General features: G+C 33.8%; 2 protein-coding genes across 2 annotated transcripts in view; both read left to right on the top strand.

Moving 5' to 3' along the window:
• The window catches only part of LOC140751672 (uncharacterized), a 37,333-nt gene extending 28,901 nt beyond the window's left edge, over window positions 1-8,432 (top strand). The window contains exons 9-12 of the mRNA XM_073085659.1: window positions 5,657-5,777; window positions 6,315-6,504; window positions 7,236-7,378; window positions 7,837-8,432. Coding sequence (XP_072941760.1) covers window positions 5,657-5,777; window positions 6,315-6,504; window positions 7,236-7,378; window positions 7,837-8,391 — 1,009 coding nt within the window. The 3' untranslated portion in view covers window positions 8,392-8,432. The remainder of the gene's footprint in view (window positions 1-5,656; window positions 5,778-6,314; window positions 6,505-7,235; window positions 7,379-7,836) is intronic.
• A 1,359-nt stretch (window positions 8,433-9,791) lies between these two features.
• Window positions 9,792-27,018, top strand: part of LOC140751668 (nose resistant to fluoxetine protein 6) — a 59,535-nt gene continuing 42,308 nt past the window's right edge. The window contains exon 1 of the mRNA XM_073085652.1: window positions 9,792-10,326. Coding sequence (XP_072941753.1) covers window positions 9,849-10,326 — 478 coding nt within the window. The 5' untranslated portion in view covers window positions 9,792-9,848. The remainder of the gene's footprint in view (window positions 10,327-27,018) is intronic.

The raw sequence follows: 27,018 nt of genomic DNA, 5'->3' as shown, positions 1-27,018 counted from the left end.
AGATGCGCCGCTACCCCTGAGGACTAAGCTGGAATGCCTCGGAAAAGTCTTTCTCCCTTACCACACCCTTCAAACCGGAACACAGCAGCGCCTAACACTGCTGTGATTAGGTAGAAATAGGTGTGGCGGTGGTGCCGCCGGAGTCGAACCACAAAGGGTTCTATCACTTTCAAAACTACGACGGTGCCCTCATATTATGTAGGCCTGACGACATCCACACTATTTCACCGAATCACATAAACCGCTACACGTTAGAGAGTGGCAGAGTCATCTAATCTATTTCTGCTAGTTCTCACCTTCATGCTATGTGACAGAACTGCACCGGGTGAGCCACAAATAAAATAATATGAACCTAAAGCACTAAAGGCACAAACATGTACTGCCGGAGTTTGCAAAAAATCTTCATATACAATCTTCATATCATAATACGTGTAATACTCGTAAATATGCATAATAGTCGATACTACGTAGATATATTTAACATAAATACTTATATAATATAATACTCGTAATCAACGCAACTTAAAGAATCTTGACGGCATTGTTATTGACCGGATAGAAATTATTCAATCTATTTTAGTAAATGACAGTAACATATCAAGTTATTAACCCGGTAGAGCCTACTATGCTTCCTTTTCGAACTTATAAACGTGTATGTAAAAGTTGATCCAATAAAAATTGTATTCCATAATAACGGAAATTATATTTACCTCTCGCTTATTTTGTATAATGTGTGAGCGAGCAACATATACACAAGTTACCAATTGGGTTATATTATTTATGGTAATAAGATATGCGTATGGAACGGAATTAATCGTAATCGAATTTGAATACATAACAGGTTAACTAATTATAACACAAAACACAATATAATCGACTGGTTTTCGTTATTCTTGATACCAAGTTTTTGATACCGAAGTACAATTTGAGAAATGAAAATAATTATTTGCGTAGGTATTATTATAGGCACTTGTACTAAAAACCAAAAAAACCTTATTTTGTATGGTAACGTCATTAATCATTGAGTAAGGTTGCTTATCTTATTTTTTGAATAAAGAGACAGAGTAACAACGACTCGGTACCTATCATTCTTACTTTAACTGTTAACTTATTTTCTTAAATTTTATCGGTAAGCTTTAGTTTTATAAGTAACAAGTGGTGCCCGCGGCTTCGCCCGCATTTTAAAGATATAATATGACATACATAAAACTGAAAATTCATACCTTCATTGGAATGACAGTGGTGCCATCTGTCGAAAATTGGTCTTACCAACTCCCAAACCTTCGTGGGCTCTTGGACAACAACTCTGCAAAAGATCATCACTTGATCAAATGCATAGTTTCTGATTTTATAAAATGTATATAGACAAATATTCATTTTTATATAAATAGATAGATGATCGGCTAACATGGATAAGTAAAGTAACTGTAGGTAAATTATGAAAAAATCGAATTTCGACCTTTTGGTCCAAATGATCGATTCTCCGATTAATCGATCTTAGATCGCTAGTTCCCGTGGGATTTCCGGGATAAAAACTATCCTATGTCCGTTCTCGGGTCTCAGACTATCTTTGTACAAAATTTCATTAAAATCGGTTCAGTGGTTTAGGCGTGAAGAAAAGACAACCAGACAGACAGACAGACAGACAGACAGACAGACAGACAGAGTTACTTTCGGATTTATAATATTAGTAAGGAAGTAAGGATTTTTTTGGTAACATAAAAATGCAAGTCTTTCTCAATATCAAACAATTATAGTCGATTTTGGGCCATTGGACGTACGTTAGTTACCCTATTTACTTGAAGCCAGACCTGTGAGGTTAGCCTTAATATGATAAATCGATCAGAATTATGAAAATCTGACGTGGCTTATTGCTGGACAAGATCCTTTTCTCGAATAAATTTGCTTAGGATGGGTTTATCCAACCGTGTTTGTAAGCCCTGTGTAAAGATCTTTGGCTTATATAGTTAAGGCACAGATAACTTATGCTTATGGAAGGTTCGTAAATCAATAATAGCGGTTCAAAGGTAATTTTAATATTTTGTTATAATATCTAAGTAGCAAACATTCTTACCTGGTCAGTGGTAGCTGTCATGAACATCTGTAATAAACACCAGATAAATTTAGACTCCTACATGAGGTCGATCACAGGCGCGTTGCAACTTCAGTAGCACTACCATGAGTTGGCATAGAAACGCCACTATAGAAATTGTAAATAGAAAACTATTGTCAATTTGCTAGTGAATAACATAACTACTATCATTACGGTATTTCTTGACAACGTCTGTCAAATTAATGACTCATGGGACCGAATTTGTATGGCAATAGATCATAATGACATTCGCTAGCGATTTGATTTCGATAGGTTTTATACGTTACGAGTGGCTCACACTACGGAATTTAGTTCTACGAGTAACCACCAGAGGCGCTGTACAATTTTTCATACATTTATTTTACGCAGTCGCTAGCGAGTAATACTTTTGTAAACTCATGGTAGTGCTACAGAGAGCTTCTTGGAACGCTTCGGATAAGTATGACCTACGAATATGTACTTTATGGACTTCACATACCTTTGAGAACATTTTCTTCAGAGATCTCTGAAGTTTCCGATGTTTCCTTCACCGTTAAAGCAAGTGACAATTAATTTGTAATATGCGCCTCGGATGTGCACCTCGGACCATTAGATCGAGAAGCCATAAGGAAATATTGCTAGAAAAATTTAAGAAATTAAGATTAGTCGCGTCCATATTTCTATACCGGGAAAATGGTTAAGGTAAATCGTTAAAAACAACGATATTTAAATAATTATATCGATAATTGAAAACAAGGTTTTTGAATAAATTTATTTAGGACGGGTTAACGCGGTTATTTTCATGTGGTTAATATTTTGATTGGAGTTTTGGAATAAGCATGAAAAATCTCTAAATACATCAATTTTATTGATCTATAAAATTGAGGATATGGACCTATATATTTGATGATAGTATAAAACTATAAGGGCTTGTTTAAGAAGTTTCTTAAAAATACGCAGATAACACAATGACATTAACAATTGATGATTAATTATCGACAAATATAATACATATAACGGACTTGAAGGGAGTTTTATAGTTTTCTTTTTTATATAATATAGGTGTTGCAGAAGAGCATGCAGTCCATCTGATGGTAAGTGGCTACTGCCACCCATGGACATCTGTAATCAACTCCAGTTAGGATTACATTCCTACCTGAGGTCGGCCACCGATGCGCCGCTACCCCTGAGGACTAAGCTGGAACGCCTCGGAAAGTATGTCTTCTTTACCACACTTCAAATCAGATCACAGCAACGCTTTACACTGCTGTTATTAGGTAAAAATAAGTGTGGCGGTGGTGCCGGCTAAGTCGAACCACAAAGGGTTCTTCAAATTCAAATTTTTTACACGGAACATTGAATAATAAATGTGAAATCAATGATAAAATCGTCAATTTAAATAAATTATTTTTAAATACATTAATTTTATGTCCGATAAGGCTATTGGCGTGACACGTGTTGGCAGGGTGTATAGGTAATAAGATATGTAGGTATGTACTTTTTGTCCCTGTAGCTCCGGGACCAGAATAGGGCTACGGTATCCCCTGCCTGTCGTAAGAGGCGACTAATTGGGGGCTCCGTGGTTGCTGGCGGCGAGAGTGGGAGTTCGAACCGTCTAGCAAGCGACCCCTGGAAGGACGGCGGTATGTGTGGTCGCAAAGCGTCGTAAACACCAGACGGTGTGGCGAGCCCTGAAGCTCATCTGGGCGGAGCCCGAAGGGGCAATGCGTTCAGAGGCCTCCAGTTGCGTTCCGTAGGATATCCCGGAGTCCTCTTAGTAACGCTGAGGAAGGCCACCAGGGGGGTTTTAGTGCGCTAAGAATCCCACATAACCCTGTGCCGCTCCCACGGCACCGGGTACCTTTTAGGCTTTGTTTTGTTTATTGTTTGGAGATTTAGGCTTTGTTTTCTTATATTTTTAAAAGTAATGGTATAACTTTCTATAATATTGATTTCATTATAATTTCATTGATTCATTATTACTGTTGTTTGGTAGCGTAAGTAAGTACGATAAATGTTTGCAATGTAAAGGTGCCAAATATTTGAAAGATACACAAATATTAGAAAAAAACATTTCGAATGGAATTGAATTATTTTTTTAATTGTACTTAATCACTTATGTATAGATTTTCATCCTATTTATTGAAAATTAATTAGTTAAAAAATACTTAAAAGACCGCGAGAATAATAACGGATAAGGATACGGATCTTTCTTATCCTCGGATATCCGGGGATACGGATACGGATATCCGGAGCATCACTAGTACTATCCGGGCCGGCCTTAAAGGCGGTAGTGACCACATATCGTCAGTCAGATTGCACGTTTGTTTTCTATTTCGACTCCGGTTTGAGTAGTTTACCTAACTGAATAATGTTATTTACTAAGTATTTTAATGATGTTTGTTTATTTGTACATTCATAAGTAAAAGCATTAGAATTAAATACATTAAGTTTTTTTATCTATTGAAGAGCTATACAGCAGGTCATAAAATAAGTTAAACATATGTATGTGGTCAGGGAGAATAAAATACGCGTCCGGCATATATAAAAATATGGTTTTAAATAATATATCTGTGGTTTAAAAACCCATACAGGATACAACTTAAAAATTACTCAGATTAAAAATCTTGTTCATCAGGATCATTTACATAAATGTATAAGGTTTGCCACAAAAACGTCACTTAGGTTTTTTTTAACATACATTTGATTTAATAATTCATTAATTTAATGGTTTTCTGTAAAATATCCTGTTTTAAGAATGTATTCAAAATAGTTAATATCAAATATCACTAAAAATGGTAGAGCTCGTTACATAATTCGCTTCTTTGCAAGAATAATGGCACAAGTAAAAAAGGCAATTTTCCAGGAGAGCCCGTTTAAAATAAACAATGTTTTTGTTTCGAAATCTTTTATTTAAATGCGATTTAAAATAATGATAAATACAATTATAAGTAGTTATGTATATGACCACAGTACTGTTAGGACACATTAAAATAGGAAATATTTGGGATTAAATTGTATGTTTAACAGAAAAATGAATTTTGAATTGTGCCATTCTTGCAAACAAGCATTATGTTTTAAAGTTTAAAGTTAAAGTTAAGAGTTTTAAAGGTGGTAGAACTAGTATGGTTCAACGGGGGAGATAACACCTGTCACCATTACATCTATTTCATGCGTGAAGCTGTTCTTGCGTTTCGGTGGAAGATGTCGGGTGACTGACTTACACGTGACGGTCATAGATCACACACTTTTGTTATGACCATCTTATCACTCACGTGTGGCAACTCATCTGTGTTTAGCTTCATGTAGTTGTAGTTGGTTATAGATGTCTTTGGGTGGTAGTGACCGCTTATTTGCTGTCAATCATATAAAAAAAATTGACACAGTTATGAACTATGTAAAAAAATATATAAACTGAATCCATTACCGCGGTTTATAAAACTGGTGCTATTTATTTTTCTCTTATAAAATACATAACATTGATGATAATTAATATTGATTGCGATGAGGAATTTACGTGATTGAAACAAAAAATATCCAATATTTTTACGAACTACATTCGGCAATTCCATTTTGAAATTGCAGGGTGAGTCAGATATACCGGACGGCGCGTTTGTCGTACATGTCAGTTTTCCACCGCTGCTCGCCGTACCTAATTGGACTCAGCTTGGGACATGCTCTGCGGAACCCGGGACGGCATGGCAAGGTTTGTAAAATGTATGCTTAAATGGCTTTACTCTAGTAAATCCCCTTGGATACTGTGTAAAAAATGATTTTAGCTGCTAATGTTTTATGGAAGAACTGCTAATGGTCTATAGGGGAAAATACATTTTCAGTTTATTTTATATGACTTCCGCATCAGGATATGATTTTGAGAGATACTGAGAGAAAATACTTGAAGATCTCTTGTAGAGAGACTCTTATTATCTTTAATATCTATCTTTGTATGTATCTTTTTTATAGTAATAAAAATGTAGCTCCCATGTCCCCTTACATTTGATTAAAGGTATTTTTGAAGGGTAGTGAAGATACCATTACACGAAGCGGTGCAACTTTGTCATCTTCCTAATTGGAAATAAGTTGCAATTTCTCTAATGTTTTGGTGAACTGTATTTTTGTTTCCTACAGGAGGATATATTGGGGCGCTAAATTTAAAGTTTATTTCAGATATTCATGGACGGCAGTTGGTTATACATGACCAAATTGACTACATTCAATTATTATATAGACATTTTTATCCCAGTTCTTCCTGAGCATGGGCTGGTTGGTCAGTTCTACGCTATGGGGCCTGGTCCTCTGGGCGGGCCACGACGCTGGTTCCACGGAGTATAAGTACAACATCACATTCGCTGCTCAGTACGCGGCGTTGGCCCCGATAGCCACTGCGATCGCCTTGGCTTGGCTGATATACGTGGTCCATGGAGGATATTGTGGTATGTACTCGTAGAAAGAAAATATGGAGAATAAATCTTCACACATTCGTTATTCTAAAAAGTAATAGAGTATAATAAAGATTTTTAATTTGGTGATTTATGAGAGATATGTAATATATAATTTTGGCACTATTAAATACTAAATGATGTAATATAATACCATTTTTTGTTATCTTGATTAAATTCGTTGAAGTAATTAATGTTTATAGTAATATTATGCCTATTGATCTGGTTTGGTAGGTCCGAGTCAAATCCCGGCTAGAAAGAAAATTAAACGATTAATTTTTATATCTGTTGTGGGGATGCTTGTTTGTTTATTCGTCATTTTGTGGGTCCATTACACCCACGACACAGCGAATATTAATTTCTACAGGTCTGATTTTGGACGTTTAGAGGCCTTGGGGCTACGAAACAACTAATTATATTTTTCGAACAAAGAGAACAATTTTTATCCATCAAGTCTGTTAAAAAATTATTGCTAACCAAGGAAATTATTAATCAGTTAAATGCAATTATTGTCGATAATAATTCGAAACTATTGTTTTATAAAAAACGTAAGATGCTGATGCGTCGAAATTACATTTTTTTCTATTTTAAAAGAAAGACCTCCTTGAGAAGGCTCCGTCTGTTCTACGCAAAATCATTCCTTGGGACTATAAGTGTGAAAGTGTCTTTTTGTATCGAAGGCGTTAAATATTTTTTGTATTCATTAATCCTAATTTTATTTGCAGATTTCCTGGCCAGAATATTATGCTGTCGTCCCCTACTCTTCATAAGCCGGGTGTCATATGCGATTTATCTTATCCAATTCCTCATTTTCTTCACAAACGCTGCCACCGTCAAGACCTCCAGTGAATTTACTCTACTGTCAATGGTAGGCTCACGTGTTACTTCAACGTGGTTTCAGATTACTGATTTTTATAAATTAAAGCCTTACATTTTCTTTAACTGCCTAACAAGTTATTAAATTATCATATTATGGAGATTAGCGGGTTCAAAAAAAATATCTTCAGATTTATTATTTTAGTATAGATAATAATTATTGTAATGTTTAGATTTATAGTATTCATATATGTAAATGTATAAATAAAAAGATTCGTATTAAATTTAGCCCTAACACGGATTCAATAAAAATGATACTTTAAAGAATACTAACGAAATAATATAAAATTTATAAATCATGCATATACTACTAAAGACTATTTAATAGAATAGTTATTGCCATTATAACATATGTCACGTTTTGCTACCGGATATTCTAAGAAAGTATCTATAGTTATTACAACAAGTGATATGAATTTTGATAACATTTATACTAATTTTAACTTACAGGTTGACGTCCAGGAACTGTCCATGATATTATTATCAGCGGTTATTCTTACATTAACATTTGTAACGCCAATGCAGTCCTTATACAGAGAATCTGCTGGTGAATCGAAGGGAGATGATGAAGAAAACGAGTCAAAGGAAAGTGTCGAATCAAGTAATGGTAAAGAAGAAGCAGAATCTGATAATAAGGGCGAGAAAGAAGATATGGTAGAACAACCACTTAGAAGACAATCGTTCTTAGCACACAGAGAAGTTCTGGAAGAGATACCAGAAGCAGAAGTTGAATATGAAATACAAAGAGAAACCAATGATGGTTTGGAAGAGATTCTGGAGGAGGAAGAAGAGGATTCTCTACGCGATCACCTAGAAGACGATTTAGAAATAATAGAAGAAGAACAGGAACAAGAACAAGGCGGCGAAGATGATTACTGGGCTGATAGAAGAGAGTACATCCCTAGACGATCGTATTCAAGGAATTCTGATGATCTAGACGAGTGGGACTTAACGGCGAACGGGCAAGGACGAAACGGCGCTCAACATTATCGTTATGGCAGATAGCATTGTTTTAAACTATTGTTAAATTAAAATCCTTCCGAATATATATCTCTTTTTTATTAAATAGTCCCTAAAGAAGCAGGTAATGATGAAGGACAAAAAATAAAGTCCAGAATTAATCACAATTAAGGTCATTGAGAAATAACATTACTTGTTCACATATGTTTTACGCTCACATATCATAAGGAGCTAAAGGCGAAGCCGCCTGCGCATGCATTTTAATTTTTATTGACTCAAGTTAAAAATAGGTATCTGCTATTTATAATCATCAAGTACGTAAAACACACAATTTAGTTAAAGCAGACGTAAACAGATAATTAATGTTTCCTTAATTATCATATTAAGTTTCCTATATTAAATTTTTATATCGCCAGTTTATTCGCTGAATAGGTGAATAGAAATACGTAGATAAAATATACAGATGATATAAAAAAATCTTTAAAATTATTTCTTCAACAAATACTAGGATATATTAAGAGACACTGATTATTATAAAAGAAGCGATGCTAATAAGCTAATGGTGAAATATATAAGACTGAAAAGCTTTAGCATCCTTTATCTAACTTGAAATATAAAAGTGGCGAGCCATTAGCAAATAAAAAATCTAGGATCCATGCCTCGTCTGGTCACTGCTCTGCAATAATTAGATTAGGTTGCAGACAAGATAAATCGTGAAAAAGACACTCAGTAAGGTGGTAAAAATTGCACTATAATATCTACCCATATTTGTATATAAGATAGAAGTAGCAAATTTTGGTGTTATTCGGTAGAAGACGTGGTGGTAGTGCCTCTGGAGTTAAACCATATAGGGTATAGGCTAATACAATCGTAAAGGTTACATACGAATACTTAGGTTATTATAATCGTACAATAACACTAATGGATACATATATTACACACACAGTAGAGTTAATGTATAGAAAATATGTATTTAATAATACGCCTACTTCTTAATTTATCCATACAACAATAACCTTCTGATATAAATAGTCATATACATGAAACAAAAAAACAATGTTTAGTAGATCAAGCTTTAGTAAGAATCGCACTAAACGTATTTTGTTCTAGTGCCGCATCCTAGGAGCGTGAATCCGTATTGTATAATACAATTTTATTTAATACAAAAAGTTTGTCATTCAATGCTATAATAAAGTTTTACTAACAAAATATAGTCAGATCATCTTAAACCTAAAAATTCTTCAAAAAGTGTTACGTTAAACTATTTGCCATGTTTAAAAATGGACATTCTAAAACAATTCAATTCCCAAATGCCATCATAGTTCGACGTCCTAGAAATGACGTTATGATTATAACATTCGAACAATGAAGTGATTAATATAACGATCGCAGGACACCGATCGCAGGTTGCTGGGTGGCCACCGGTCAGTTAGTTCCATCGATCGAGCCTTGAAGGTTGTGTCAGTCTGTTCAGAGAAGCGGCGCGCGCGCACGCCTCCGATATGATCGCGATTGGCGCTCTACTCTCGATTTGCGCTGCGTCCATTCTTGGACAAAGCACTTTTGAAAACAATACTAATATTGACAAACAAGTAAACCTCTCAACTATCGTAAATGCAAATAGAACTTTAGATGTTAGCATACCGGCTTTAAACAAAACCGTTAGCTTAGGGGATGAACTGTTAGCGAAATTAGAAAATACAGTTAAAAATGCAGAAATTGGGGTAAAAAACGATAAGAATTTACAAAAGTCCGATCCAAATTCAGGATATAATACGTATGAGGAGGATTTGGCGAAGCTTGATCCTGCGAAGCTGAATCCTGTGGATGAGTCCCCAGATTACGCGTCTTCAGTTGTTTTGGCTAGCGATCTGTTATCACTCACTAGTGCAATAGCTAATGTGAAGGAGAAGACTTGCAGGGAGCATGGTTACAAGTTTCTGGATGGACTGTTGCTGAACAAGAGATGGGCTTTGAAGAGTAAGTTGTATTTATAGTTTTTAATTTATTCTCTTTTGGTATTATTTATTAGTAATAACATTTTTCAACGTTAACATACATGGAATGTAGAGTAAAACTGTTAAGTTTAGTTTTTAATATTAAATCTCCGAAAGCACTCTTATTTTTATACGAATAACGTCTACGAAGTTAAATAAGTAGGCTGTTTAATCAAGAGTAAAAATAAGCAATATTTATCAATCAAATAAAAACAATTGCCACTTGAGTTTAAATGTATTTATCTTAAAGTAATAAACAACGTTCCTTTAAAAAAACTTAAACCCATCACAACAACACCATACAAGATTAATGGCTGGTGTTGAAAGTGTTCCAAAGATTCATGTCCAGTGGTCATGTTCGTGACGGTCCATTTTTCATTAAAATTGAAAACGTTTAGGATTTACTTCCGTACTGCTGACACGAATATGGTTTATTTAATTTATATTTTCATATCTACTGTAAGTTTAAGTAAATAGAAATAGTATTTTTAATAAAAGGTATGTTCAACGAAAATAAGCAAAAATGTAATATAAATAGCAAATTTATTGTAAACAAAAATGTAAACGCTGTTGTTATTATAATTTTCTTAGTCATAGGAGATGTTGCGAGATTATAAATATAAAATTTAATTTCGTATGTCTACAAATATTTTACTGTACTACTCACGTAGTCATGATATGCGCTTTTTTAATTTCTTTATCGCCGATATTTCATCTTCAAATTCTTCAATTATGTCATTCTACTACAATCCTTAAATAAAATAAATTCTATTTCTTTTCACCAAAACATTTAAAGTTCACTCAAATTGTGTATTTTTTGTGGTATGTACCACCAGGCATTATAAAGTTCGTAGTACTCTAATATGCTTACGACGAAACACATAAATATACACGATACGGCGCCACATCGTTGCACGTTGCAACGTCGTGAAAATTTGCGATGTCACTTGGTAGAAATTTACGATGTGCGTCGTAAACTATTGTAAAAACAAAAACCCGACTGCTTCATTAAAAATATAAGTAGCCTATGTCATATAATAATATATAATATATATAATAATAGAATTCATAGATTCTTCATCTTCATACTACTTATGTTAAAAGTCGTCAAGTGGTTTGGGGATTTAGGGCATGGTAAAGGATATTTTCGAAAATCATTACCCTAGTGAGGGAAAAATCAAGACAAGGCTACGCCTCTTGTCGGGAAAATCTACGATGTTGTAACGTGAGTGTGTCTTTTAGCCCATATAATTTTACGAAATGACATGGTTATTAATTATTATTATTAATATATTAGTGATGTAAATTGAATTTTGAAATTTTATCTAATTCAAAGATCATTTCAGCATTCTGATTGAGAATTAGTCATTGGTTTTTCATTCATTAAAGTTACGTGTACAGTGAAGTTACGTTACGCGTAAATGAAAGATTAATCAGATTCTAGATAATGTGAAGCTCTATTTATATGTAAATGTTCTATATACTTACGACGTTTTTCTAGTTAGGAAGAAGAGTTACACGTTACTAAATGAGCTTAAGTAGTAATCGCTATAGTTCAAGAGGAAGGTATCATTACCAAACCTATTTCCAGAATTAAGCAGTTCTTGTATTCCGGTAGAAGAGTGTTGAATGTGCATGTCAATTAATTTAAATATGAGGTGGCAACCTTCCTTGAGAGTGACAACGTTCTGTGATCGGTTTCAGGTAGCACCCTTGATTTATATGGAGTTGGTTACAAATTTGCGTCAATTTTCATTTTCTGAGTTTCTGAGGTGGTTATACCGGTATAGTTCTTATTAGCACGCGTTTTTCTGTCTATGCACACGATGAATAACCATGTTACAGTAATCTTTAGTATTCTGAGCCCAAAGGTAAAACCAGGACCCTATTAAGGGTTTAAGGGACACTATCTATCTCTTGAATCGTAATGGATAGTAGATACTGGAAAGTTTTACTGAGTATGTATAACGTTGGCCGCTATAACAACAAATATTAAAGTTAACAATAGCTTGAAAATAAATGTGGATATCTATTATTATCTATACAAGCCGCTATTTTTCGGCGTTTATCGCTTTATTTTTTGAACCGTAATAGATAGACAGTTCAAGTTTTCATAATGCAGTTACCCTTATGGCTGCTGTGATATCGAATTTACTTGTCTGCTTCTATTTGTCGCGTAAGTTTCAGACCGCGTTCGATCGTATAGTTTACAGATTATGCCTTTATTTAATTATCAGCGAGCAATTTGCCCATGAGGTTGACTTTATTTGTCTTTAATAATTCAGTAAACATCATTATTACATAGAATATGTACGACTAGCTGCTTTGGCTTTAAATAATCCTTTAAATTGTGCCATAAACCCGACATCGAGAGGAAACCGAACGAGTATTGGTTACGAATACTGAATATAGGTACCCGAATACTTTGTTTAAACAGTCGTATTTGTATCTATTCGTCTGTGTTCGGCGACTATGAATGATTCATTATCTTATATATAAAATTCTCGTGTCACAATGTTAGTTACCGTACTCCTTCAAAACGGCTTTACCGATTTCCACTAAATTTTATATGCATATTCAGTAGGTCTGAGAATCGGCTACTATCTATTTTTCATACCTCTAAGTGATAAGGGTTGTTCACCCTTAACCTTTTTTATTTATGTGGCAACACAACGTTTGCCGGGTCAGCTAGTTATTTATATACGTAGTGGGCTTATGCAAATCTTATCGTCAATCAAGTGATATATTCGCAAATGATAAATAGATATAATTATTACTTAATACTTGCGGATGTCCGTCAAGTGTGAATAAATTAGATTAACAAGTTTCTACAAAGTAGTAGGGATCAATTTAGAACAAATACATTAAAAATAGTAACATATTAACATATGCTTGTTAACTAATCATAAATATGGTTACCAAGGTCATTTTATGTAGTGTTATATAACTTATTTTTCTCGCAGATTTTATGTGTTGTTAATTACTAAATAACTAAACCGGTACTTAAAAGAGGCATTAATATCGAGATCATGATCATTTCATTTCTGTCCATTTCTGAGTTCTTAGGTATCTGGTTTTGAGAAAGGGAACTCAGTTATGTTGATTTTCTTATGATAACTTCTGGTATAGTTAAAATAAGTTCACTTATGTTTTAAAAAAGTTTTTTTAATATTCGTTTCGTTGAGACTTGCGTCTGAATTCAGGTCGTCTGTGATGTGATGTGATGTGTGTGAAATCATTTTAAAGGACTCAAATCTCATGCTAGACATAGGTATAGTCCGCGCCAAACTGTTAGTCGTCATACAATCCTCCCAATCCGCCTCCGTGTGCTCAGGGAACGGGGAAAGAGCGGCTTTCAAAAGCCGCTCTACGGCGTCCCGTGCGCCTGCGACGGCTGGGCAGACATAGCTTCCCTGGCCCTTTCCGCCGCCTCCTTCACGAGCATTACTGCTTCACAGAAGGAGCGCACTGCCTGCCACGACCTGTCACTTCTGACCATGGCGTGAACCACGGACGGGAGCAAGCGGTCGGCCACCAATACAGAGCTGAGCGCGCTGCGCTCCGCACTTCACGCAGGGTATACCTCCAGCGTATGCTGGGCTGTCTCATCGAGGCAAACGCCATTCATTTCTATGTCCAGAGTAGACTAGTTTGACACGGACTCTACATGTAGTTTGTTGTATTCTAAAACAGTAAAAAAACTAAACAAAAAGTTGGGCTCCTACAAGAAACGTGTGTTTATGAACAGTTATACATATGTACAGTAGGTAGTTGTTTTTATGGTACGGTAAAAACGGTAATATATAGACATCATTATTTTAATTGCTGTAATTTTAATGTAAACACAAGCCAAGTGTGACTCGGGATCACATAAAGAATAGAAAAAGAGATACAAATAGATATGGTATTTTTTGGTAAATATTACATTGGCCACTAAGTTCCCGGTTTTAAATTTCAACATATCGATTACCGCATATTAATTAATCAAATGTTTTTAAATATCTTATATATAAAATTCCCGTGTTACAATGTTTGTTACCGTACTCCTACTAAACGGCATTACCGATTTTCACCAAATTTTATATGCATATTCAGTAGGTCTGAGAATCGGCTACTATCTATCTTTCATACCCCTAAGTGATAAGGGTTGTTCACCCTTAACATTTTTTATTTATATGGCAATACAACGCTTGCCCGCTTAGCTGTTTATTTTTTTATAATATAGGAGTAGCAGACGAGCATACAGTTTTATGTATAAGATATTGTGCTTACAAGTACGTATATTTGATTTTAAGTATATGGTTTTATCTTCCGAAGAAAAAAATCTATAAAAAGGTTCGACTCAGATGTTAGTTATGCTCCCTCGGTTGAATTGTAATTACGATTATATTAAGATGGTGTTAATTAATCTGTGAGATAAAAAATTAAATAAAGGAGATGGTTCATTTTCAGCCACCTCATGTACAGCATATCAAAAAAATGAGAACAATAAGTATTTACGAAAAATACACATCTAATGTTTTCTGTTCAAAATTATTTAAAGCCCATATATTTTGAAACATCTTTAAAGTAACTTTCAGAAATACTAAGGTTACTTATAGTAATTGTTGTTTGTCTGCAAATGTCTGTACAACGAAATCTACGCCGTACATTCTTATAATTTACTTTTCATTAACGAAACTACATAAATATAATTTCAAGGAGTCTCATTTAAGTAATTATAGTGTTTTTAAATGTATTTTGATAGTGCCATTTGATGCCCAAAATATTAAAATAAATTTACTATTTCTAAGAATACGCAACATGTCCGCACCACCTGACAATATGACGGTAACCGCACACTGATGCAGTAATAAATCTCATAAAATCGCCAATCACTCGATCATTTCCATGATATGTGTTTACTTTTCATCAGACGTCACTCAATGGGTATAACATTGAACAAATATACGTGACTCTACTGTAAACATGACACATTTGCAAAAGGAAGTGCCACAAAAGTGGGTTTATATTGTTTGAATTATAAATTTTGCTGTTTTGTAATACACTTACTCTGTTTATTTAAGTACTTAGACGGCTAGTAGGATCTTGTTTTTATAATATAACGATTTTATATACATAGATTGATCTATATAGCAGAAGAGTATACAATCCATCTAATGGTAAGTAGTAGTCCGCTGATAGACATCTGTAATCAATCCCGGGTAAGAGTCCTGCCGTAGGCCTAATGCAGTTGTGCTGCTAACCCCTGCGGACTTAGTTGGAACGCCTAGGATAAGTTTGTCACCCTTCCCAAAACATTGAAAGCAGAACGCATTCGCGTATTAATACCACAGATTAATAAATATGGTAACACTGTAGTTATTAGTCAGTATGATTTATGTTCAAGGCGGGTTTCACTTTTGTATATAAAAAACAAGTGATATATAACGTAATGGTAGGATATTTAGGTTTTCTTCAACACTATAATTCATAACCCAGGCCGATTTTTATGCCGTATTTTTGAAGTTACTTTGTACTAGAAATAAATTATTATCGCTTTAACAACGAAGGGAATGTAAACAAAAAATCGGCATATTTAACAATTCTTAAAATCCGTTCCAGTTATAGGTATTACAAATTAATAATTTTGGCTTCGAAAAACGAACAAAAACGCCATCAGAAAATATGCATATCTGAGAGTTCATAATAATGTTCTGAAGGTTGCGTAAAGGTATGAATTTGCACCTAAACAACTCCGTGGGCTAAGGCATATTCGCCTCTCATTTTTTGGAGGATTGTGCACAAAGAACAATAGAGTAAAACCAGTTTCCATTCAGATTATATATTCATTTGAAATTCATGTACGAAAAAATATATCTAAATTCTTTGCATAAACGTTAATAAATATTTTTTTTACCTACATTGTGGAAATATTGTTTTATTTCCATACATAATTTGCAAATAACAAATATTTAATTCATATAATTAAAGTTGGGGAAGGCCCGTATAGTAAAAACATCGTTAAGATTCGCAGGTTATCTAGCGAGATGAAACATACCTAAAATAACCATATGTTAATTACATATACAAACATATCAAATACGGCGACATCAAAAGCATGAAGCTGGAAATCGTTTTTTAAAACAATTTACATATTAGGATTAATATTTTAAAGATTATTATTAATTATTAATTAATGCCGTTTTATTTTTTCAACATATTTTCCAATTTATAAATACTGTGATATGTATTTTATATTATATATTTATATCTTTACAAAATGAACTTAAACTTAAACTATTCTGAGAGAAGATTCTTGGCCAGCAGTGAGATATTTATTTAGCGTCGACAAACAGTACCTATTTATTTCAATGCTTTTCCTACGTCAACAATATACCTCCCATTGACATTTGTAACAATCGTAAGGTTGAATCCGTTATATTAATTGAATTCGTTAATCAATCTGTCCAATCCTTTGCCTCTCAAAGATCGAAATTTGACAATCACTTGTATATAAAATTCAAAATTAAAAAACATTTTCCGAGGCGTACCACCTTAGTCCTCAGGGGTGGCAGCGCATCTGTGGCTGACTTCAGGTAGGAATATCCAATCCTATCTGGGGTTGATTACAGATGTCCATGGGGGGCACTGGGCAGTAGCTACTTACCATCAGGTGGACTGCATGGTCGTCAGCTACTTCCATATTATAAAAAAAAATACATTGAATATCAATTAGGGGTGTTACATAGTCGCTTTGTAATAAATGCGGCGTCCACGCCCTTCCACTGAAACGCAAGAACGACTTCAGGTTAGAAATATATTAGATGTGGCGGTGGTACTCGGTCGAACAATACTGGTTCTACCTTTCAAAACGTGTAGAATTTCGATTTTAGTATACTTTGAGTAGATAGGCAGTGATAGAATAGTGTTTAAGAAACTCGGTCTTTTGATCGAAGGGTCCGGGGTTCAAATCAAAGGTACGCCTCTGATTGTACCTCTGATTTGTCAAAGTTATGTGCGTATTAAAAAAAGTTTTCAAAGGTATGAAGGTATGAAGTCTACCAATACGCACTTGGCCAGCGCGGTGGACTATGGCCTAATCCTTCTCATTCTCAGTGGAGACCCGTGTCCAGCAGTGGGACAGTAATAAGTTGATGATGATAATGATGATATACGTAGAATAGTATTTATGTGAATGAAATTGACATAGCTGCATCGTAATTAAGCTATCTTTGCTTGGGTGCGTATTATTTACCTATCTGCCATCCTTGTTTATAGGTAAATACTATTATTATAACCACTTCTCACCACACCTACAGCTGTCTAACCAGTTGTATGAGACATACTAAGCTTGTAGCTTATGTGTGTATAGTAGTGACGTCAGTCACTATAACGTGTATTTTAAAGAATAAAATTTAATTCAAATAGAGAAAATTAAACTTAATAACAGAATAACAAATGAAAACAGATGTTTGCGACGTGGTAGACACGTACAGTTTACGTTTGTAGTAGTAAAACGGAACCTTATTTGGTAATATGGTTGGTACCATTCGCTGTCTGTCGCTGTGTTATGGGGATAAACACTTGAAATTTTTACAGAGTACGTATAATGGAGACCGCTACGAGTATGTGCCGCTATAAAAACATAAAAAGAAAATTTCGTGATACGGAATTCCATGAGTGCGAGTTTGTCTCGCAGTTGGCCCATTTATCGTCAATTTTCATGTTTAAATTGGATGCCTGCTGACGTATATTTGAGGCGATCATTTTAGTTTTTAGAAGTGGCAACACGTCTGCAATCGGTTCCAAAACCAATGTAACGGATGTACTGTGAATGTCATACAACCCTTATTCTGTATGGAGTTGGCGTATTTAAGCGGCAGTAACCAGCGTAACTTGGTAACCAAATAATTGAAGGTGGTATTTGTGGTTCGACTCCGGCGGCACCGCCGGCACACCTATTTCTGCCTCATAACAGCAGCGTTAAGCGCTGCTTTGTTCTGTTTGAAGGGTAGCGGCGCATTCATTTACCTTCAAGTGGATTGCATGCTCGTCTTCTGCTTCTATATTATACAAAAATATAACCCGGTGGACAGCGCGTTGGTCTGCTATTTCAATGTTAGGAAAATACCTTAAGTCGAAGTAGATATATACAAAAAACCAATCTGTGGTTATTGTATCTATTGATTATCGAATCAAAGCGGAACATCCGACTTGAATAGGATGGATGGATGACGTAATAATCTAACTCGCTAATGAATGAAATCAGCTTTGGGAAAACACACTTACTTATTAATAATTTGTTTGGCATATAAGAGTATTGTGGGAGGAATTATCTACGGTTTGAATATGGTATGGTATAAAGGTATAGTAGAGTATAAAGTATAATATTACAAACTAGCTTTTGCCCGCGGCTTCGCTCGCGTTTAAAAGTACAAAAACATAGAAAATTCGTACCTTCAACTTTGCTAAAGATCATCACTTGATCAAATGCATAGTTTACGATTCAATCCTTACTAATATCGATTAAAATAATCGATGTTTTGGATCCAAAAGATCGATTCTCCGATTAATCGATCTTAGATCGCCATCCCTAGTTCTCGTGGGATTTTCGGGATAAAAACTATCCTATGTCCTTTCTCGGGTCTCAGACTATCTTTGTACAAAATTTCATTAAAATCGGTTCAGTGGTTTGGGCGTGAAGAAGAGACAACCAGACAGACAGACAGACAGAGTTACTTTCGGATTTATAATATTAGTAAGGATAATATGTGATAAATCTTATATATTCTTAGCTAATTTAACTGTCGTTTTGTTATGTATCAGTGATTGTAACACCTACTCCTAATAATAGAACCTTTTATGACCAAATAAACAAGTAATAGGAATAGCAGTTTCTAGCGCTGAATATTTTGGTTTGAAGAATATCCACTTACGCACTTTTAATAAAATAATAAATTTATCAAGTTTTGATGTGAAACATCTATAGCCGCACGTAAAACCGATTTCTGGCGTGGCGACGCATGCCGTGGCACGCTATACGATGGTATATATATACAGTCTATATGCAGTAGTGTGTACGGTGTGGCGACGCGTCGCCATGCGCAAAAATCGTAATATTTTATTTTATCATTATGACATATTTAGTTCCTATCACAATATGTTCTTTTCTGCATATTACTTTTACAAAATAATGTCGATGTTTCACATCTGCCAGGCGTCCCGTGACGGCTCACATTGTTTTTTTTTGTCTATCAAAGAACAAATTGATCAATTTGTAGCAAAAGTAGTTTCCATCTTTGGCAGGCGAAACATTGGATAAATTCATATACTATTTTTATGTAACAAAAGATCAAGAATGCAAACGTACCTAAATTGTCGTAACAATGATTATTTATTCTTTCATAGCATGCTTTCTAGATATTTAAAATGAAATTTATTACACATTCACAAGTTAATTGAAGACCTTGTCAGCAATATTCAATAGTAGATAGTTCTTATTTTTCATATTCAATGTATTAGGCGCACTAAACCTTGTAAACAATTGCATACTAAGCAATTTAGATCTAGGCAGAAATCTACCACAATCTAATCTGGGTCAGTGTGCGAAAGTGTTACAGCATACAAGGTTATAGTAACCGAAATAAATAGTCTTGAAAAAAATGCTGCACTAAGAAATCTTACAGACTCTACATGTTGTGATGATGCTCTGCATATATGAAGATATTTTGCGACACATGAAAGATCGACCGGTTATCAATGTACTTAACGAGAGATTAGTTGTGTTCACGGCTAGGAGTTAAATCAAATTTTATAAATATTTCTTGTTCGATGTTTAACTATAAAGTAATTGGTCACTATTATAAATACTCTATTATAAACCGTTATACGTAAAAATTCAAGCGTCTATTTATTACGGTTCAAGAGATAGAGAGCGATGACAGACAGACAATCGGACGATCAGACAGATGAACAGTCAGTGGAGGCTTAGTAATAGGTTTCCGTGTTTTCAGACTCAGACAAATTCGTGTACACTAATTTTCTCATGTCGTTGATGCCACAGAACCACATCAGACACATTCAGACTCAGAACATAAATATTTATTTCGATGTACGCTTGAACAGGGATTGAACTTGAAACCTTCTAGTGCTAAACGGTTATGGTGTCACTGCGCCATACGGGTTCTTGTTATTTATATATACGAGGATGTTTTTACACCACTTGGTTAATAATTTAGTTTTTTTAACTTCATCCTTCATTTATTTACTTTTACTCGTAGATAATTATAACATTCCAAAAGTATTATCGATTTTCACATTACAATTATAATATTCTAAGAGTAATATCAATAGATTACTTGTTATACATTTTAATTATGGGGCCTATACCAAAAGCTAAGGTATTGGATATCTTAAACAATATTATGGTTAGTTGCTCCAAATTGCAGTAAAACCGGTTCAAACAGATAGTAAACGTTGAACCTAGTTCTAATGTGGTAGTAAATTGTTGTTATTAAACGCACTGGGAAGTTAATGGAACCTCTAGTTATAAGTAAAATGTGTGAAAGATCGTTGTTTTTAAATGTTACGCATTACGTACATACAATTTACATGAATAGTGTTGTTACCAATTCTTAATTTTTATTTAATCAATACGTACAAGAAGCAATGACAGCCTGCTAATGGAATCTCGGGCACCAGGTCCGAGGTTTTAATTCTAAGCACGCTGTACGCACTTCAGATTTTTCGAAAGTATTGCAATTAATGGTCACTTTTGCCTTAATTACTTTCACTGTATGCGTACCCCGCCGTGGGATAAAGATGGGTTGATGACGACGACAATCGTTATGAATTTATTTATAAGAGTACCAGCTGACCCGGTAAACGTTGTGTTGCCATGTAAATAAAAAAAATGTTGAGGGTGAACAACCCCTATCACTTAGGGGTATGTAAAATAGATAGTAGCCGCTTATTAGACCTACTGAATATGCATATAAAATTTGGTGAAAATCGGCAAAGCCGTTTCGGAGGAGTACTAACATTGTGACACGAGAATTTAATATATAAGATTTAGGTTTTTCTATGCTCTCTCTCTCTTCATGTTGCGCGTTTTAAGGCTGCCGTACCCAAATAGTAAAAACGGAAACCTATTACTAACCCTTCATTGTATGTCTGTCTGTCACAGGATTGACAGGATAATAGTCTAATATGAAAGGGGAACCATGTATGGCCGTAAGAACGGTATTTTTGGCGTTCTTTGTGACATTCTTATAGTCCGATGTAGCCCCTCACTATAAATACTATTGTACCGATATTTTCACACAAGTAACTAATAACCTCTAAGGTTCCGTGCGGTAATTATATACTCACAAAAAACAAACCACTTTTGTCTATAATCTAATTGATTTACAATTTTGCGTGTCACACAAAATGATGATTATTTAGAGTAACAAAACTTATGGAAGTAATTAACGGTAAAAAAAAACAAGAATTATATAATAAACAAAATATGTTTACATGACCTGTAAGATAGATCCATTATTATTTAACTTGCATAATATTGTCAATGTATCTAAAGGTAATAATAATATGTAGTAAAGTAAATGAGGTGAGCCATATTGTAACATGCGTTGTTATTTGAGGGCTAAGCTGTCTTTTAATACTGTCGTAGTGGTGTCAAAATTATGTTTTATTTGAGGTTCCTATCATAAGATCTGCGAAGGATTAAGACCGCTTAAATTGTAGGCTAGAATCAGTTGTTTTACGATCGTTTTTAACTATGTTGGAAATTATTTTTCAGAGTTCGAATACCTAATGCTTTAATGCCAATCAGTGGGACGTAACCAAGAATTTTTTGATTGCATAATTTGCGCAAACCGCAAGACGGAAATATTAATGTCTTGCTTGATTATTATTCAATTGGATAAGTGCTCTTTAAAAATCGGTAACGGTAGAAATAAAAAAAAGATAAACAATCTGTTATTATCTTTAAAACACGTACAAGGCCTGGTAATAAAAACAAATATTATCTACGTAACTAACCAGAAATGGACAAAAATGCAGCTATTTTTAAACATTATGTGAATGGACTAAGGTGACCTTAACTTCGAGATCGGCGGAAACCTGACCAGTAAAATTTAGTTCAGTGTCTTAGAATATGAAATATATACAGAAGGCGTTTCATGCAAATAGTATTGTCATTATTAGACATAATAAACAATAAAGGGAATAAAGAGAAAATACTTCTAATAATAAAATGAATTTGTGCCAGGTGTTTAAAAATGCTGTGAGCTCTTTTTACTGCAAACTTGGAGGATGTCAAATGAACTATCTACCTATCGGGTAGTCCTGAAAATGTATGCCAAAGAGTTTAAAAAAATTCAAAAAGAGTTCACTTGCGAGGCTGATGATGTATTGATCCCCTTTCAGCTATGTCATTGTTAATTAAAAAATATTTATGCATTACAAAAAAATATATTATTATTCCGTCCTTATAAACTAGAGGACAACAACAAAATTTTAGAAGAGAGTAAAAGTAAATTTTAGTGATTTTATTACTCGTAGTATACGAGGTTGTATAAAGATCATAATATATGCACCTTCTAAAATGTTCTTTATTCATTGGTACTCTTGTTAATGTAGATAAAAATTATAGTATAGCGGGAATTCCTTTCGAAATTGACGGATGCAGTTTATTGTTAGAATGTAAACTGAATTATTTCAATTTGATCTTGCTCATTGCGATATCTTAAATCTTTCGGTAGCATTGTCGATGTTATCTTGAAATTTTGTGTCTAATTTCAGACCTTGGTATATTATCAGTGCTGCCATCTATGATTATTTTAAAGTCGCGAGGATTTCAAGCAAAATGAAGACATAAATTTCAGGGGTCAATGTGACCTAGGAAGTCTGAACTTAAACTTAAGAGAAATTCTTACTGAGGAACTTTCGGTGGAGGATTTTAAATCTGATGCTACAAGCTGAGTTAAAACGCTTTGTATTAGTATTTTGCCTTAGTTTTTAAGTGAGAACTGCTGTTTTTTAGTTTTACGTGGCTTTAAGAAGGACTTACAGGAACAGTGGGGTTTCAGTCGAAGTCAATAGTAATATATTTTATTTCTAACAGAAATTATGTATTACCTCTAATATAAACTTTACCTAGTTTTAAAGAGTTGTAAAAATAATAAATATTGAAAAGCAATCACATATAGGTATTGAAATACAAATAGGTACATATATGGCAAGCAGTTTTTATTAAAATTACATGCGTTATGTTTGTCAACAGCAATAAACTTTACACGTATTGTTAAAATAAATAGTACAATAAAACATTAAAACATTTAAGCAATTCATATATAAACGATAATATCCGTAACCGCTAAACCGATGGAAATACATACAAACTGTATGGTTGGTTTTCCAGCATAAGAAATTTTCAAAAATATTACAAAAGGTATTTAAAACAATCTTTATTTAAAACAGCAAATTCTTTCATTTCATAACCATATCATGGGGGTAGATAAGAATATTTTCTCCGCCATCTTTGAGCGTCCGCCATTTTCAATTTTATTTTATTTTTAGTATTCTTAATACGGCACTCTTCATTTGGCACGCATACCATGTGGGTAGATATATATTTTTTTGCAACCTTAGGTTGTCCGCCATATTGGATTTAAACAAAAGTGTATACAAAATCAAACGATTATTTAATAGAAAATATTTATATAGGTTATTTTATTTTATTTTTATTTATTTATTTATTAAAGGTTCACCAACGTAGTATACACTTATATAAATTACATTTGCAAAAGTTAGATAAGTAAGTCGTGTACCCACAATTATAGGTGAACACGGCATTTACAGAATTGACGCTCTAATAGATTAAAATATAATGATATTAAGATATTTTAACTGCAACGAACATAAATCATTGTTTGGTAAATAAAAAAGCAAAAAATTGGTTTTGTCATATGTATATTTACTTTTACTTTTACAATTATGAAACATTAAAAACTTAAAATTGAAAAAAAGTTAAAAACCAAATGTGGAAAAATTCGAACAAGTGACCTCTGAAACGCGAATTAAAACAATATTTTTAAACATTAATTAAATACCAACGTCTGTTATTTATTGATTCGTTAAAATAGTTGTATCCTTTCTGAAGTATTACTCGTGTTATTGCAGGAAGCGAAAGGAAAAAACTGCAAACTAGTGTTTGCAGTTTTTTCCTTTTACTTTTTTTTTTGTCAAAAAAATACTGATTTCAATGTTAAACAATAAAATTTAATTATAACATGGAAATTGTATTACAGGGCTAAAAATGTTGACAAAAGGCAACTTTTTCAAAAATCACTGATGGACAAAATAGGTTGGAAATATTGTATTAAGTTCATTGTTTTTTAAGATACAAACATGAAAATTGGGATACCTATAGTGAAGATTTTTCCTCATTTTTAACCTACAACTTGATGTATAACAACATACGAGTGTCATTGAAATTGATCAATTATTTTTTTCAGTGTAGCGCCTGTGATTTGTTTATTATCTATCAAAAATCTGCTTCTCTATGTTTGTGTACGCAAAACTCGAAAACTAGTATCTGGATTTCTTCGAAATTGACTCACAATGTTGCATTTTTATATAGGACTGTTTTGGTATGCTTTTTATATCAATGTTTCAAGGGCATAGGAGAAAATCTTTTATTGACTTCTCTAATTGAGTTAAAGCGAAGCGTGGCCGAGTTTATCTGGTTAATTAACATATCATAATAAATAGAATAATAGTCGAGCTAAGCAAATATATGTCCAATGCAAGACGTAATAATACGGCTTGTTGTGCCGCATCTTATAGTATACATTCTAGAACAGATCTCAGACAAAAAAAAGTTATTTACTGGCGCTGCATAATCAGATGGAGTGGTTTAAACACTAAAACCACAAGTCAATAAAGTTTTTTTTGGAGTGAAAACTTCTTTAGCAGGGTTGTGCACTTTTTGTTATGGGTACAAAATATTAAACTCGCGTCAGGACACGTGGCCTGATCGAAAATACGTAAGATGGCAAAGCAAACTGTAAAAGTCAAATTGTCTGATGTCAGCATACAAAAAAATCAATGGGTGTCAGTTTTATATTTTATTTATTATACTAGCTGACACGGCAAACGTGTTGTGATATAAATAAAAAAATGTTAAGGGTGAACAACCCTTATTACTTATTACTTAGGGTTTGAAAAATAGATAGTAGCCGATTCTCAGACCTACTGAATATGTATATAAAATTTGGTGAAAATCGGTTAAGCCGTTTCGGAGGAGTACGGTAACTAACATTGTGACAGGAGAATTTTATATATAAGATTTAATTATTCAGGTTAGGTTTACAAAGTCTTCATTGCTACCGGCACTCCCGGAGTACAACCAGTTGATTTTTTATATTTTTCTCGTATTAGTGTGTCATTACAAGACGCGTGTTCACCCAGTATATATATTGAAATGTGAATTTAATTCATTGAAGTGTGAGGAAAACAAAAAGGTTCATAAAATACTCTTTGAATACAAAAACTATTATGAATAAAATTTAATGAATAATTATTTATTTACCATTTAAATCTATTGAAGGTTCTATGTATAATAAGTTCATTAATCCTTCGTTATATACTTTTAAAACAATTTTAACTCCAACATTGACATTCTCAGTACGTTATTTACTTCCTGTTTGTATAATTGTTTGTCAACACTGCATATTTACTACAAATGTAGAGTAAATACGCCTATAATTATATATAGAGGTAAATCTCTTTATACTGATTTATCAAAGTTATATGCGTTTTAGACTTATTTTCTGAAGGTGGTAGAATCCTTTGTGATTGCACGAGTGTGCAGTCCACTTGATGCTAAGTTGCTACTGCCGACCATGGACATCTGTAATCAACACCAGATAGAATTAGATATTCCTATCGGTCGGCCACAGATGTATCTCCGAAAAGTATGTCTCCCTTACCACACCCTTCAAATGAAAACACAGTAGCGCTTTGCATTGCTGTTATAAGGCAGAAATAGTCATAGTAGTAGATATTAGTTGTAATTCAATTATATTAAGTAGATTAACACGTTTATTCTACCAATAAAAATAGATTATACATAATAAATTAATTATCTAATATAAAACACCCGCTAACAAGATGAGAGTCACAAAAAAGATTGTTGGCATTGATTATCTAATAAATTTCGAGCGGAATCAAACAACTTGATTTGGACGTATAATTGAATGCGAATGAATACTTAATATCGAGGTTTTGCCACACTTACTTAAGCAAGGTCTCGATTTGTATGGAATTGACCTTTTTTGCATGTATGATAAGATGTTAGATTATAGGGTTGGCGCTTACACCCGTTATTTCTAATCTGTTGCCGTTATTCCTAATCATTTTTTTTTGCCTGCCAAAATTTTCATTTAATACTATGAAGAAAATGACAAATGTCGTTGGTATGGTAATCGCTGGTATGCAAAACAATGGATAGATTGATTATTAATGACGGGCGATAGTCGGTTATCCTTATCCGACTGCGAAGAGGGCTTTTCACGCAACTATAATTTTTGAATGAAGTCATGGGCGCATTAGAAATTAATAACAAGATTTAACGGCAGAGGAAAACATCATAAGTTAGTCGAACTTCGTTTCCGTACCGTCCAAATAC

The sequence above is a fragment of the Epargyreus clarus genome, unplaced genomic scaffold (assembly GCF_041222505.1).
Source record: "Epargyreus clarus isolate Ecla_fem2 unplaced genomic scaffold, WU_Ecla_fem_2.2 ptg000023l, whole genome shotgun sequence".
Classification (NCBI taxonomy): domain Eukaryota; kingdom Metazoa; phylum Arthropoda; class Insecta; order Lepidoptera; family Hesperiidae; genus Epargyreus; species Epargyreus clarus.
Note: the sequence above shows the minus strand (reverse complement) of the source record. Positions and strands in the feature narration are given on the sequence as shown.